The sequence below is a fragment of the Oenanthe melanoleuca genome, chromosome 3 (assembly GCF_029582105.1).
Source record: "Oenanthe melanoleuca isolate GR-GAL-2019-014 chromosome 3, OMel1.0, whole genome shotgun sequence".
Lineage (NCBI taxonomy): Eukaryota > Metazoa > Chordata > Aves > Passeriformes > Muscicapidae > Oenanthe > Oenanthe melanoleuca.
Window position 1 is genome coordinate 29,422,140 of NC_079336.1, and position 16,522 is coordinate 29,438,661.

The window sequence follows — 16,522 nt, forward strand, 5'->3', positions numbered from 1 at the left end:
CATTTCTAGTTTTAAAAATGTCTCATAGAAGTCTTAGTTTGAACTCCTTTATAATTACTAACATTTGCCAGCTTTTCTCTAACAGGACTTTACATTTGCCTTTGAATAGTTTAGTGGTTGTGGGGCTTTCAGTTTTCAAGAGCACGATGTAAGAAGTAAACCAGAGGACTGATTCTAATTTTTATATATGTATGTGTACATGAAAACCACCAGGAATAATGATGGGGCTAGCATGAGTTCACATGGATTTTAATTTGTAGCCTAACTTACTACTTGAACATAAGGCATTTACAAAGGTGAAAGATCAGTTTGGTCATCTGCAGCTCTGCACGGCTCTCCACACAGTAACACACACATCCTGAGTGTTACTGCTTTTTACACTGTAGTATTTCTTTAAGGAATCTATTTATCACCATTAACAAAGCAAAGGCCAAGTGTGGGCTGCAGCTGTTTCTCATAACATTCCTACAGTACCCGCAATTAATTTCAACAGCATGAAGCACCAAATCATTCCACTGAGGTCACAGCATACACCTCTCAAGTGTGGTGACACTGTTTCACAGACCTCTATCGAGGGTTTGGGCAGACAAATGCCCATGGGGTATGTCAGGGTGTGAACTTAGTGTGGTCTCTGAGCTTCTCTGCTGCAGAGTTGCACACACCTACCCTATGACATGCCACAGAAAATATGAGACAGCTCATCCATCACCGAGCTAAGTAGTTTTCATATGGTACATTTGCATCATGAATAACAGATCATTCTTTCAAAATTAATTGTACAGACTCAAATGAAAGATTTAGAATGGTGACACCATAAACGTGCCATTGGAATAAATTATGCCACCAATGAGGCAGCTGCTAATACGTACAAAATATATCCATGAAGATGATGAATATCCTTTCCCTTCTGTCCTTTGCTTTTCATCTATATTTTTCTTACTCTGAGAAGTCCATGGGAAAATGTCTGTCTTTTAGTTTTAGCTTATTACAGCCACATGCTAAAACAGACTATGTGCTTGTAAATGCCATACCATAAATAAATGGTAATAACTAAAACTATCAGGAAAATGTGACATTTCTGTCTGTCATTCTCCAATAATTAACATTGTGGTAAAAGATGATGCACTGAATTTCTAAAAAAACATTAATTTGATTCCCAAATAAACAGACATTACCATCTCGTTCATACACTATTGCATGTACCTGAAATATCCATTGAACAGAACTGTAGGTTTTTTAACTGTACTAGTCTATTACATGAAAGTCTGTGAGGAAAAATGGCAAAAAACTATTCATGCTTCTCTTTCTGCTTGAAACTTGCCAATTTTTCTATTTCCTGCAAGTATATTGCTTTGAAATTATCTGCAGGTATTTATAATACCTGCTTGTTTTAGTTTCTTTCTTTCTAAGGCTTTCACAGTATGACTTTCTACCAGAAGCAAATAATATAGTAAATCTTTTACTTATTCACTAGGTAAGTTCATGTATTATAAATCAGATTTCTCATCTACGATCCTGAAAGTTACTTAAAATGCCATGTTTGAATTTGCTGGCTGGAACATTCACACAGCAGAACTATACAGGGAGAGGAGAGGGAGAGGGAGAAGGAGAGGGAGAGGGAGAGGGAGAGGGAGAGGGAGAGGGAGAGGGAGAGGGAGAGGGAGAGGGAGAGGGAGAGGGAGAGGGAGAGGGAGAGGGAGAGGGAGAGGGAGAGGGAGAGGGAGAGAGGGAGAGAGGGAGAGAGGGAGAGAGGGAGAGAGGGAGAGGATTATCAGGCACAACATTGCTCCAAAGTATTGACAACAAGGTCCCCCAGTGAGGAAAATTCTAAAGCCATTCCTTCGTTATAAGCAGTGCCTGGTAAATTTTAAAATTCATTGAAATAAAAATTAATTCTTCAATTTGTGACCTTGTAAACAAACACTGATTCAGCCTTGTGGCTGGAAGTCTACAGCCTATTTGAAACTAAGTTTAAAATTTGAAGGTTAGAGGCTGACTGGCCATGTTTACAATAAAATGCATTTTCCACCTGGATATTTTAGAAACAAATTTTTTTAAAAATAATTACAACTGCAATTACTTAGTTACTATTTGCATCTTCCTCCCACTTGGTTATATGCCTCTTAAATTTTCTTTTAATAGACAAAAAGTGCAGTTTAGCCAACTGCTTGACAGCATTTTGAGAAACAGCAGCTGCTTGCTGGCATTCTCTCTGTTGATATCCTGCAATGAAGGAGTCACTTGGGGTCAGTGCAAGGAAAAGCTGGTTTATGCTGCATGTGGGATTTTTCTGAGCTGTGGGATGAAGGCTGGGGCTGCAGCATAGTTCTACTGCTGAAGGAGGACAAAACAAAGGAAGTTTTGCTATTTTTACTTTTAAAGATAATGTGCTCAATTGTTATTCCCAAAAGAATGTTTGCTTCCCTCAAGAGCCACCAGCTCATTGCTTTCAAAGCAGGGCTTTTTTGAGACTTCATCTAGGACATCTGCATAGATGGATACAAGAGCAATGAACACATGGCAGCAGAGAATGCAAAATTCTCCATACTTGCATGTAACTAACAACAAACATGGACTACCCTCAAAAGGTTTTAACAGTTTATTTGGTTCTGGAGGCATCAGCACCTTACGTATTAAATTTAAATGCCTTGCATTTTTTTCCCAGAAACTGCCTACATCAACAGTCAGATCCTGTTGTCAGAGTTTGTTTTATAAACAGGACAGCTCTACCTTAACACAACTTAATCTGCCTACCCACTATTACTGTTTTCAGTCTCACACCTATAAAACAACAAGTACTGGAACTTCTCCTCTCAAATAGTCCAACTATTTGTCCTAATAACTAATAGTCCTCTATTTCCTGTTATATTTATTCATAGAAAACATATCCACTTCTTCTTGAACCAATATCCTTTTCTAGTTTAATGAGTATTTCTTACTGTTGATGATATGTGTATGATCTACTATGGAATTCTCACTCTCTAACCAGACAGATATTTTAGTCTCCTCTAGGACAGCCTGCACACAGTTCTCAATAAATCACCAACTCGTTTGTGCTCTTTTTCAGTCATTTTGTTGCTGCATTGGAAAAAAACACCTAAGTTTCTCTTGGAGGTACTTGTAAGCAGACCAAAAAGCCAAATTTCCTATTTCCATGAAAATTCAGTTAACACCTCCAGGATATACTTGTTCTAGTATAAGTACACAGTGAGGAAGAGAAATGTTTACAGTGTGGTCTGCCTCAGCTTAGCACATTAGTGGTACAGAATACATTAGGAAAGAGCTCCAGCTGACCACATTCACTGGGAGTAACTTCTTAGCACCAAGGCTGTTCATAATTTGCAGGTAATGTATACCCTTACCTGTAATGCAATATCCCTTGGTTTGCAGGGTTCTTTTTCCTGACTTTCACTTAATAGTAAGAGCAATACAGATTGTTCAGGTAGAAGAAAAAGTGGCAGAATCTGGTCAAAAATTATTTATTATTTGAATTTACCAGAGGCAGTGTGAAGCCTCATTATCTTTCTCTTCAGGCAGAATTATGATTCATGACAGTGCAAGTTGCATTTGGCTGTCAGGCTGCACCTTTGGCAAATGTAATACTGCAAACAAAGGAAAGCCTTGAAATTCTGTCCACCAGGAATCTGATAAAACATCTGTGCAAGGTACAAGCCAGAATTCCTGCTGGGATCTGTTCTAGAAACATTAGAAATGGTAAATATGATGTGCAGTGTCCCATTACAAGAAAGTGCAACAACTGCAGGCGAAAAAATGTATTTCTAATTGAAAGGAACTCTTAAGAATTAGAGTGCAGGAGACTTTAGACATGGTGCTTGGACAGGAGTTGACTGCCTTGCTTTGCAAAAGCAGCTTTTTGCCAGATTTCTTTCTAAACACATTATTTACCCGCAGGAGATGTTTGTTTCTGAACTGGGTCAGCTAGCCATTGTCGCAGGTGAAGGAAAAATCAGATACACCTGACAATTTAAAGCTCCCTAGTGAGCAAAGCACAGCACTTTGTGCTCCAGCCATGTCTATTCAACATGCAACCAAGCTCAAATATCCCATTAGCAATGTATATATAAAGGCAGGAAAGCTTCAAGACTTTCCTAAGACACTCCATGTCCTCTGCTACAAGGAGAAATGGAATTTATAGTTCGGCAAACACCGACTGAATTCAACATGTGTATGAGAAAATGACCCAGCTTCCAAGTGCTCCTGGGAGCTTCCACTTCATGGCCATCAAGTTTCCAGCCTACTACATATTCTTCTAAATTATCCAGCTTTTCTATTTATAGCTACACTGAGGCAGGATGGAAAATTCTAGATGACTGCCATACATTATTCACAAGTAATGAATGACTTCTCATTTCGCTTGCTGTTTCCACTCCTGACTCAAGCATAATTTCTCAGAGATCCTATAAATGAACCAAATTAAATTTCTCCTGAAAGTGCTGGTGGGAGGCAGCACCTCCTGCTCTTTCTCCCTGTTCAAGAAGCACTTTAAAAGTTTGAATAGAACCCACATAAACCACTCCTAAATAATTTTAAAATAACATTGTAAAAAAAATAAAACATTTCCAAAACAGAACTGATTATGTAGTATTATCAAAGATTGTCCACCTTCAGGAGTTTATCACTTTTTTACTACACACACATGCACCAATGTAAAGACTTTACAATCATTTTGCTGACCTAGTTTTTCATGCTTATCCAGTATAGGAATTAATATATGTCTTGGCACATAATGTCTTACGATCTTTTTAGTGGAAACGAGAGACCACAATTTCCAGCCCCAACTATTAAACTCAGCAAAATGGCATACTGTAAAAATAAAATTATTTTTAAAAAAAGACTTGTGGGTTTAGGTCAGCTCAACTGTATTAACCACCACCATAAGTGCAAGACAACTATTTAAAGCAGCAGAAGTCTCGTGTTCATCAACAGACCGTAATTTTAAATTTGATACTCTAAGTGTATCATTATCTTACTGGTGTCCCACGATCTCCTGGTTTCCCTGGTTTTCCACTTGGGCCAGCAACTCCTGGAACTCCCGGAGCACCCTGCAAGACAATACATGTAAAATGAATTGTGGAAATATCCAGCCTAAGTGCTAATAAGAAATGTGTTACTATACTGAGTATAAAGCAATATGGAAAATGGTTCCTATCAGATTGTTTTCTGTTACGTTCATATCAGGCTTGAAAATTTTTTTATGGAATAAACAGTTTATTTCTTCTTGGAAATATGTTCTTTTGTGTAACACCACAGTTTAACAGCATTTCAGCACTGAAAGCTGCAGAAAGTGTGTATGTGTTTTTGGTATCTGTGAAGCATGTAAAAATTCACAACAAGAAGACCATAAGCCATTCTAGTGATACTAGATAAATACAAAAAAATTAAAAGACCAGTATCAGATTATGTGACAAAAGCTCATCTGCACATTCACAAAGGAACATGAGAAAGGCAATTGTGGGGGAGTAAATAATACCCTGCCTTAGAGACTGCTGTCTGTGTATGTAATGCAAACATGTGCTCAGTGTGCATCAGCCTTCTGGAAATGGACCTTCCACCTTGCTATAGGTTGGACCTGGTGACATGGAGCTGCAGCAGCTTGCCTATCTCAGGCTGTCTGATCCAGCATAGGCTTTTCTCTAATAGCCAGACTCTTTTCTAGCATGGTCCCACAAAACACAATGAAGCAGCTCTTTAAGCAAAAACTAATCCTCAAATATTCTTGTCAAGAAAAATTTGTATTAACCATGGTAATAAGCCAATTGGTTTCAGAACACCTAGCTATGCATTTAAAGATCATGGCTAAAGAACCAGATAAACAGGTTCTTCCCTTATTTACCCTGACAGAAATCAGTTTCAAAACCACTGTTACAAATGATTGTGAATATATGCTTTGACCAGCTGTCTCTTCACCTTCTACCAAGAGTTATTCAAACCCATTTAGAAGATTGAGCAAAGGATCCATTTCATATTCGACAGAAATTGAAAATGTCAGTGTGGCTCTCTCTTGGCTCAGGTCTCTTAATTCAGAGTATATCAAAGACAAAACTATATTTACCGCTGGTCCTGGTGGGCCTCTGGGACCTGTGGGACCATCTTTCCCTGTGAAACCCTATTCAAAAATAAAAGCAAGATTAGAGAAAAATGGCCTTTACAATTATGTAATTGCAATACTCCTGATTACTACTTGCGTTTCTTTTACATCCTATCCACAATATAAGTTATAAAATAGCTATCACAAATCATGCTGGAGAAGGCTATGGAACAATGAGCTTCAGATATTTTAGATGTTCAGCTGCTGTTGATTAACTGAAAATGAAATCAATGTTTCTTAATATTTTTAAGAAAAGTAACGGTTACTCTATCCCAGAGAAGCAAAATCTCTCTTTTCACTGTTCTCTCATTCACAGTTTAACTGGACAATCAGAGGCTTATACTTAACTGAAAAGCCACCTCTCTCTCAGATATTTCCCTTGCAAAAATCAATGCTTAGAAATCCCATTTGAGTACTCCAACATAGCATTCACAAGTCAATGCTGATGGTCCATGACCCACTAATCCAACAGTATCCTCTTTGGCAACTGGCTATCACACAGTCATCTATTTTCATTTCCAGCTATCAATTCCCACTAAAGGACAGCTGTAAATGCATTTATCAGCTATTCATTTTGACTGTAAAGGCAAATAATTGCTTTAATCATTTTAAAGGTGATATTCCACTGTGATGGCAAAAGAGATTTGCTTGACTCCAATAGAAGAAATTAATTGCAACAACTCCACAATGAAATACTTGTACATGCCCTTCATTATGAAGAGATTTCCGAGTTCTCCATCCAAAGGAGCTCCTTATAGCCAAAGGTTTAGGGACAACCGTGACCTCCACAGTATGTTTGGCACAGACAGATTCCTTACCTATAGGACATCTCCCAGATGTTGAGATAAGGGATCCCCTGGAGCAGCAACAATGTGGGGAAGACAGCAGGGCTCAGTCCCTTGGCAGAGCCCTGCCCAGGGATGCGCTGCTCTATGAGTGAAGCCAGCTGAGAACCTACTCAGGGGAGGCAGCAGGGCAATTCTTACAGAACCTATCCTGACTACCAATAGCTGTCTGGGGAGGTTCCCACCCCTGAGTGGGTGTTTCCAACCCTTCTGCTTTTGTCTCTCCAGATAGGATGCTGATAAAAGGACTCCTCTTGAATAAAAAATATTTGAAATTTGAAAGATATATAAAAAAGGGGGAAAATCCAACAAAACACAAAACGGCATTGCTTGGTCTTTTCAGAACATAAACTGAGGAAATCTTACCCTTTCTCCTGGAGGTCCCACTGGTCCAGGTGGACCAGGTAAACCTGGCGTTCCCTGGAAGGAGAAAGAGTGAGAAATTGTATCCATGACAGAACAAACATTATGGCTATGTCATTCTATATATCTCAAGTATGTATGTTCTTCCCTCCTTTATGTCTAATCTCATTTTTCACTTACAAGTAACATTGCTTCCTACAAGACATTACTATATTACTCAGGGTTATAAGGACTAATGAAACAGGTAAATACAAGGGTCTTGGCCCATGATTGACCTTATATGGTATATGAAACTAAGTTCACAACAACATTTAAGCATTTCTCATATAATCTTTTTATCATCAGTAAAATTAAGGACAACCAAGGAATATTCATTATGCCATGACATGTGCATATCAATGACCTTAGATTATCTCTAAATTTGGCCAATTAAAAAAGGAGCCTATTTTTTTCTCCTCCTTGTATAGTTTACAATACAGAAATCTGCACATAACTGAACTTTAATATTGTTTCTTTCTTTCAGAAAGCATACAATTAATGTCCCAAGGACATTTGAATTCCAAAAGCAGAAAGTAATTAGGCAACATTGTTAAAGAAGGGTTCAGCAAAGGTTCTCCTATCTTTATTTTAGGAAGAGATTTAACTGCAAGTGGTCAGAAGACCAGAGACCTTCCTGGGGAATTATCAGAGTACTCTTACTAGTCCAATGTCTGTCATTTTGCATTCACAACTGTCCAGATGGACATTTGGCTTGCTTGACCAAGCACAGCTGTTTTTTCACCTTTGCTATTTTGAATCCATTTCAAATTCCTAAGTGTAAGATAAACTGTGTTTCCAAAACTGTAGCCCAGGGAGGTATGAGAAGAGCCTATGACTCCTAGTGATGTCAAAGACAGCTGTCCAGCAGCCAGGTTGCATCAGGAATAGTGCAAAATGACATTATCTTATCTAAGAGTCAACTTACCGATCTCCCTGGGAGTCCAGGCTGGCCAGCATCCCCTTTCATTCCTTGACGACCCTACAGTTTTCACAAATTATTACAGAATACATCACACTTCCAGGACTCAAGGTGTCACAGCACATAAAGAAGCAATTTGTTGCCTTTCACAACTAGCTTCCCTACCGTATATGCTACAGCACTGTAGTATAAATGCACATTCCTAACCCACACGAGCTAAACTGGACAATACAGTATTTATTTTTTACAGTGGCTTGCAATTTAACAGGTGGTACTAATCAAAAAAATTGTAAACATAGAGTGAGAACGTGGATCGCTATCGATACAAAAAATGAAATTACATTACTTGAAACTGCTCTTAATTCCTGTTAGCTAATGAGGAATTCCACAAATGTTGGGGTTTTCATTCTTCAGACTTTTTAAAGTGAATGTGACAAATAAATGTATTATTTGTATTGCACATGTAAAATGAATGTTTTTACTTTTTTGCTGTTTGGTACCTCTAGATCTTCTTGTTTAAATTTTTCTTCCCAGTATATAACAAAAAAATCCATTAAAAGAATCTTCTCAGGGTAACAAAAGCATTCTGCTTTGTCCTTACAAAGTAGAAGGTGTTCCTAATGTCTGTCTGAAAGCACATTTAATTTTCCATTCCCCAAATTCCATTACAGATGGAGCAGGTAAACAAAATTCAAATGAAAAATCACACAGCATGCAATTAGACATCACTTCTTTCCTTAAACTTTACATTTTGATCAAAGAGTTCATAAAAAAAGCTCCTTAATATATTAAAATTAAAGTTAATCCTAAATAGGAAACATCAGAATTATATTCTTGCTTTTAGGGTGATTAGTTATTGAAATATGGCAAAAGCAGCCTTAATACATTTACAATGCAAAGTTGTGTATGATATCTTCTATAAAAACCAGAACATAATGAAACTTCATCAGTGTTAATAAGAATTATTCTGGCTTTGAAGGCATGCACATGAAATCAGAAATAGCGTTTTGCTAAAATATGGATGCTGTTGTGAAGAAAACCCCTAGCTACTGATTTAAGCCAGAAAACAGAAGTTGAACAAGTAAGTCTGTGAGAAAGTATTCAAATAATACTGCATGCTTAATCTTCCTGTACCACAGTTTGATAGTTTTGAGTCCTTAAACTGGAATGCCTAGCAACTCTACAGAAAAGCAATTAAGACTGAAATCAGAGTAGCATAACTTACATTACAGCACTCAGACTTTGCTCCTTCATTAGAATCCCATAAGCATATGTAACATTCAGGACAGAAAATGCTATTGTATTAAGAGACTTGTTTCAGAAAGAGATGTGTTTCACAATACTACTGCATTGCAGGGACAAACAAATGCTCTGGCAAAGTTTCTACCCTCTTCCCAAGAACTCCATCCCCATGGACATCTCTGGCTCCACACACATTGCCTGCTGATGGCACTCAGCAGGGCCACTCACCGGTTCTCCTGGGATTGACAGCCCATTGGGACCCTGTGGACCTGGGGGACCTTGAGGGCCTGGAGGACCTGTCTCACCACGAGGACCAGGAGGCCCCTTAAAGCAGAAAATTAAAACAAAATTGCAAATGACAATCCCATCTCAAATCCGTAATTGCAAAATCCTTTGGGCTAGACACTTAAGGTAAATCCGAAGCCTGGAGACACATTTAATACTTCAGAACAATGGTGGAAATAGTTGTTCAAGAGGCATGCCCTTTCATTAGCTCTTCTCTGATTCATGTTGGCAGTCTCAGGCCAATACATGCCCTGTGGCAGTGCCAATTAGAAGTATTGCCATGTTCTCTGTACAGAAGAGAGAACAATAATGCTGCAGAGTGTGTATTAACACTCTGATGCACATAATCCCAGTATCCTGATGTATGGTAAATGCCTTTGAGGCTACACAGACTGTGCTATATAGTCTCAAATAGGCAGGCTACACATAAGTAACATAAAGGCATATTTTCAACTAAATTTTTAATCCACATTCTTAGACTAAACCTAAGCATAAAATATTACATACAGCTAAGCCTGCAGTAACATCATTTATAGATATATTTTGGGAAATGTACTTACAGATGATCCAGTCAAACCCCTTTCACCTCTGGGACCTTTAGCACCTGGACCACCCTAAATTGAATATTTGGAAAGAAAATGTATTTCATACACAGAAAACAAAGGTGCATAACACTAGTGTGCATTATAAATTCTCCTTAACAAACTCTTAAGTGAAGCCCCAAAGTTTTGATGTGTACAGATCACACTGTTTAAGAGAGTAGGAGAATGAAGTATGCATCAGGAACTCAGGGAAACCACGTCAGCTTCAGCCTTGCCAATTTGGCCCATGAAAAATTATTATTTTGATTTTTGTCTCTGCAGACATAAACTTCAATTTATGTTCATCAAAATATGATGAACATACTCTCTAGTACACTACCAGACAATTTAACTGGGCTTTAGATTTCTCATGCAGCACTTTTGACAGCTTCAAAGTATGACTGCTGGGCTGAGTATAACTCCCTAGTATTCAAAGCAATTGATAGGAGTATGTCCATTCCATAAATTACTATCTCTCCCCATAAAAAATAAAGCAATTTATTTCCCTGACAGAGTAAAGGATCTTTCCTTGGAGTGAAATCTTGACTCTGCATTTAGGAAAAATATTTTCGCAGTCCATTAAAAATATCTTGTACATGATGTGCAAGAGACTGGGCCAGACTCTTTCAGCCTATCAGACAATGAGGAGCTAATCTCAGTGATCACACTAGAAATGCAGGAAAAGATCATACAAGCAAGTAGGTGTGGTAGGAGCTGACGAAAAGGGGATGGATTATCATGTTGTTAAGGATATATTACTAAGAATCTGTCTCTGACTGACATTTGTTTCACAAAACCACAGACCAAGAAAGAACTGCTTCCATAAATTTAAAAACCAGAAAATTTGTCTATTGCAAATAGTTACAGCTGGCAACTTACAGCTGGTCCAGGAGGTCCTGGAGGTCCCACACTGTCTTGAGTACAGGTACAAGCATTTGGAAGAGCTGGGCACTTTGCTTCATCTCTCTGAAAATTCAATCACAACTTTTTACTGTCCTTTTAAAGAAATGTACTTAGTGGCAGCAAGAAACAATAGCAGTAAGATTCTCTATTATCCTGTTTCCAAGTAAAACTCACAGCTAAACTGTGTTTCCAAATGTTTCTACAGGATCTTTTATATTTTTAGCAAATTTTCTCTGTGAGCTATGCAAGACATTAAAAATAGAGGTACAAGCAAAATGTTGTTCTAGTGCTTATATGCATTTGACAATCAGCTCATGCTGACAAAGAGTTACTTTTTGGATGCCACCCCAAGAACAGATTAAACATATATATATTCCCCATTTATAATACCTAGAATTCGAAACATCTCTGGAATACAAATATAACAGACATTTTTTGCACCATTTCTAAGGGGCTCAGTTCTAGCATTATAACCCTACAGTCTCAGATACAAAACTTTGAAATAAGGTGCAGTTAACTGGCTGCTCTGACAACTGTGATTTAGATGTGTTTTCAGTACAAGGTTTAATAATAGCCTAATAGTTATATTATTAAATTTGCTGTCAATAACATTTTTCTAGATAGCCTCTGTTTCATTTCTACTTACCATAGAAGGGAGATCACAGCATCTGTCTCTGCTAGTCCAAACTGGACTGCATACGATGTCAAAATTCTGGATTTCTAACTGTAAAAGAAAGTAATACTCTTGAAAGATCATTAAGTTAGGTATGTTGTTAAGTATTAAACCTATGGACATTATCATTAAGAGTGGTTCCTCCATTTCTTTCTAATGATAGACAATCCACAGTACATGCACTCAATGACTATCTGCTCTCCCTATTAAAAGAAAAAAATTCCTGCTCTTGTTTGAATTTACCTGAGTGCAACTTCCAGCTATTAGATTTTTGTTCTTGCAATTCTGCTAGAACAAAAAGCTATGAAGACCAAAATTCTTCATTAAGTGCATTGGGTTTGACAGTACAGACACTTCAAAGCTTTGGATACAGCTTTGGTTTCCCAACAGTCCCTAATCTCTAATCTCTTTCCTCAGAAAATCTCAAGGTCTTGCAATAATGAACAGATTCATATTTATTGCTTACTGTTGCTGATCTTCGGTCGCCTTTCAGAAGTTTCCCAAGTATTTCATAGCCATCAGTTGTGATATTGCCAGCCTCCTTAATTGGTTTTTCCAGTATTTCACTGCAGTCAATGTAAATCTTAACATTTGATGAAGTTACAACAATATGGACCTGAAAAAATTTAAAGAAATATTTAGACATGGCACAGTTACTTTAACACTTTAATAGTATTTTATAATTAATAATAATTCAATAGTACTGTTTTAAACTTTATTCCTAGTAATCCTGTTTTACTTCCAACTGGTGGAAAAATTCAAACTCAGGGAAAGTCTATGACATTTATAACCTCTTTAGAATGTGTTGAAGGTCAAGAAGATGAACACACAAGCAAGCTAAGAAATACACTTTAATGTAATAGTTGGACTATTATTAACTATTTTAAAAGCTTGCCAAAATGTTTTTTGAGATGGCGTAAAAGTAAAAAATGAAAGAACTTTTGAGAGGAAGGGAATATAAGGATTTCTTGGTCTCTTCTGATGGCTGGGACCACACAAGATGTTTATAAGCCTGGGACTGCCCACTGGCTGATAGACTCAGTTCAGAGAGCAGATTGTTTCAGACCCAAAGATACAGAGTTCAGTTTCCACAGATGACTCAACCAGAGGCTTTAACTACATTGTGCTACAGGAAGTGACCAGAGAAGCCTGCCCAGAACAAGACAAAATAATGGAAGATGCAAGAGAAAATTTCCACAAGAGAAGTGTGGTTACCAAAACATAAGCCAAAACAAGAGGAAACAGGGAAGAGGAAGAGATTAATTTTTGGAAATAGAAGACACTTAGGAGGGAGAAAGGAATGATTGTAATAATAAGAGAGTACATTTACCAAGAGCTGAGACTGAAGTGCTTGGGGGAAACATAGTAAACCTTAAATAAGAATATACAAAACCTAAGAGAAGATTATCTTTCCAAATATTATATGGCAAATGTTATGAAAGTGAATTTTCTACATTTCTCTGAAAGCACAGAAAATATTTAGGAGTCTCCAAGAAATAAACAAGGGTCACTTTAGCACGCCTAATATGGGGTGGATGAAAGAGCATCTTCAGGCAACAGAAAGTCTTCAGGGGTTTATATACCTTACCTACAGCATATATTTCAGAAACATCATTATAACACCTATGTAATTGTTAAAGTATGGACACATTAAGATCAGGAGTAAAGAATCCCTGATGTATGTATTTATGTTTTAAATCTTCTCTTATCACAGTACATAACCACACAGAAACATATTGCTATTTGATGACCGCTTTAAAAATTGGCATAAAGTTGAGAGATTCCCCTAAATGTCCTGAGTCAACAAGTGTCTGAACAATCTCCTGGGAATTTTTACTTTTTTTCCCTTTTAAATATTTTCCCAGGCAGACTTGTCTCCAAGGCATCAGCACAGCTTATCTAAAAGTCTTTCAAAATTATGTCCTTACACTTTATATTGCAGTGCTGTGTATACAAGTGGGGTTTATAATTAAAATTCCAAACAGTATTCATTGAGCAAATAACTAAAAAAAAAAAAAATTGAAAGATAAAATATGTGTGTCCAAAGTATAATTTGGTATTACATGCCAAACCTCCTATAAAACAAAATAAGTGTCATGCCAAAACTTTAAAATCATTATAAGTATATGAGTATATATGAGTATAGGAGTATATTATATACTGAGTCATTTGATTATATGACCAAATTTTACAGGTTAATTACTGCATCATCCAGTTTAAACACATCACAGATGTAATTTACTAATTCTGAAAGGTACCTAATATGCAAGTCCTTCTACTGAAATGTTAAGTATTTGTCACAATTTAAATAAAATAAAACACATTCCATAGCAAATCTAGATTATATTTTCATTAGCACAGAAAAATTTAGGAGAGGTAAATCTACATCACAATGTTGAATGAGATCAGCTTGAAAAGGTTCAAACAGAAATAACTGCTGAGCATCACCTATCCATCCAAGGAAGAAGCAATCCTAACAATCAAAAATAAGGAGAGCTCTCCCAAGTCATTTACTCAGTCACTTAAACACTGATTTACTGCCAGATCTGAATTCCAGCCTGAATCTCATGGTCTATGAAATAAATCTAATTAAAGGAGGCATCTGGAATTCACAGCAAATAACATGTCTCTGTATTCAACCCCAAAACATTTTGTTTTCAACAGCTTCTAACACACCAACATAAAAAATCTGTTCAGATTAGTTCTGATTATTTATATCCTTTATGATATTTTAGGAAAGAAAACACACTTTAATTTTTTTCTCCAGCTACCTTATAAGATAAAGTTGGATGGTGTTCTGATCTGCTGCCACATGAATCTCATCAATAAGCCAAGCAAACTAATTTCCCATATGTATATCAGCAGAAAGATATACACTCATTATCAAATTTCCTCTTGCTGACTACTGTAAAATGGCAAGCTAAAAGGAAGTCCAGTGTGGTAAGAATAAGAAAGTAGAAGCTGTCTGTCTCTCCAAAACATCAGTTATAAATTTAATGACTGTCCCAGGCAGTCATTTTTCCTATGAAACTTGCCAGATTCAACAGCTTTCACCATGGCTGTGCTACAGAGAGTGTTCAAGTATGCCAAAATAAATTTCCCCACAGTTAGGTGTAGTTAACTGTATTTCACTAAATGAGCCAGTAAGTCATCAAATGAAAGCCACAAAAATGTTTAATATTTTGGAAAACATCTCCTTGCATTGTAAAGATTTGTCATTTCTTTGGAAGTGGATGGTAGGAGAAATTGCAAAAGTACCTTTAGAAATGTGTTAATCTTACTTTCCTTCCTTCATCCATCTGAAACTACTGCAATCCATTATTAGGAGCTAACCAGCACAGCTGATGCATAAGGCATTCCCAGCAGGTGGGCTGGGGAAGCCCATGATGCAGTCATTAACAACCTGACTGAGATAGCAATCTCAGTAATCATCTGGAGAGAAGCCAAAAAAGTCAACCTAGTTTCATGGTGAAAAATCCCAAATACAGCTCTAAACCAAGACTCTTCCAGCTACTTTAAATGTTATCAAAATCTGAACTTTGGATTCCTTTCTGGGAAAAAAAGATTAGGAATTACACATTGCATTAAGTAAATGAGAATTTTTTTTTCTTAATAAATTGTCTCTTAAGCAAGAATTTGTAGTTGTAAAGCTTTAAGATAATTTGCAAATTACTGCTACTCCTGTTCAGTTTTTGGCATCTTAGATGCTCAGATGCTCAGATCTTGGATCACTTTCTCTCCATATGTATTACTGTATTTAACTATTAAAATGATACAAAAATTTGGATTTTTATCTGCCCCGTAATTTTTTTCTTCACTAGCAAGTATAATAAACAATTTTACATAACTGCAAATTTCTAGCAGCTAGCAGAGGTCACAGATTTTTTTCCCCACTTGCTCTGATAAATGAGCAGAACATCACTGTAAGTGCTGTCAGGTAAGTTTGCTCAGCTCTATCACATTTAGAGAAACTATAAGGAAAAATGTGATTCTAAGCATCAACTAAATTAGCAACAGGTATTGAAAACAGACTGCTGGCAGTACAGCATGTGGAGAGCTCCACACCATTGACATGAAGAAGTGTCAGCTCTCACAGTGATGTATCCTACACACTGCTTTGTGTCTAAACAATACTTCTTGGGGATGACTCAACCTTCATACAAAATCAAGGTACATCCTAGCCTTTACTGACAGTTTTTCTCAATCTCCAATAGATTCATACATTTCCTTAAAATTGTGTTGTTCTACCAAGCAATTAAAAAAAAAAGGCAAATGTCAGACAAAATAAAGGCTGCTTAATGTAGGTATGATCCAAAGCTACTCTGTTACAAAATCAATGACATAAACATTTCTTCATATATACAAAAATAATCAGGCCTAAATTTTAAAATAACCAGGCATAAATTCTGAAACAAAAATAATTGGATATAATATAAGACCACTTTGGGAAGTTACTCCAAATTCTGTGGAAAGCAATAGCTTTTATGATACTGTGCAATTTTCATAATCACCTGTGTTTTAAACAGATGAAATCATAAAACATTATAATGCTGGCACCAGTTA

At 36.9% G+C, this 16,522-nt stretch overlaps 1 protein-coding gene across 9 annotated transcripts in view; it reads right to left on the reverse strand.

Annotated features, from left to right (window-relative positions):
• Positions 1-16,522, reverse strand: part of COL12A1 (collagen type XII alpha 1 chain) — a 99,338-nt gene that overhangs the window by 8,008 nt on the left and 74,808 nt on the right. For all 9 annotated transcript variants that reach the window (XM_056487020.1, XM_056487022.1, XM_056487027.1 and 6 more), the window contains 9 exons: positions 12,426-12,575; positions 11,933-12,010; positions 11,263-11,349; positions 10,363-10,416; positions 9,746-9,841; positions 8,282-8,335; positions 7,321-7,374; positions 6,074-6,127; positions 4,992-5,063 (listed from right to left, as the gene is read on the reverse strand). In XM_056487020.1, coding sequence (XP_056342995.1) covers positions 4,992-5,063; positions 6,074-6,127; positions 7,321-7,374; positions 8,282-8,335; positions 9,746-9,841; positions 10,363-10,416; positions 11,263-11,349; positions 11,933-12,010; positions 12,426-12,575 — 699 coding nt within the window. The remainder of the gene's footprint in view (positions 1-4,991; positions 5,064-6,073; positions 6,128-7,320; positions 7,375-8,281; positions 8,336-9,745; positions 9,842-10,362; positions 10,417-11,262; positions 11,350-11,932; positions 12,011-12,425; positions 12,576-16,522) is intronic.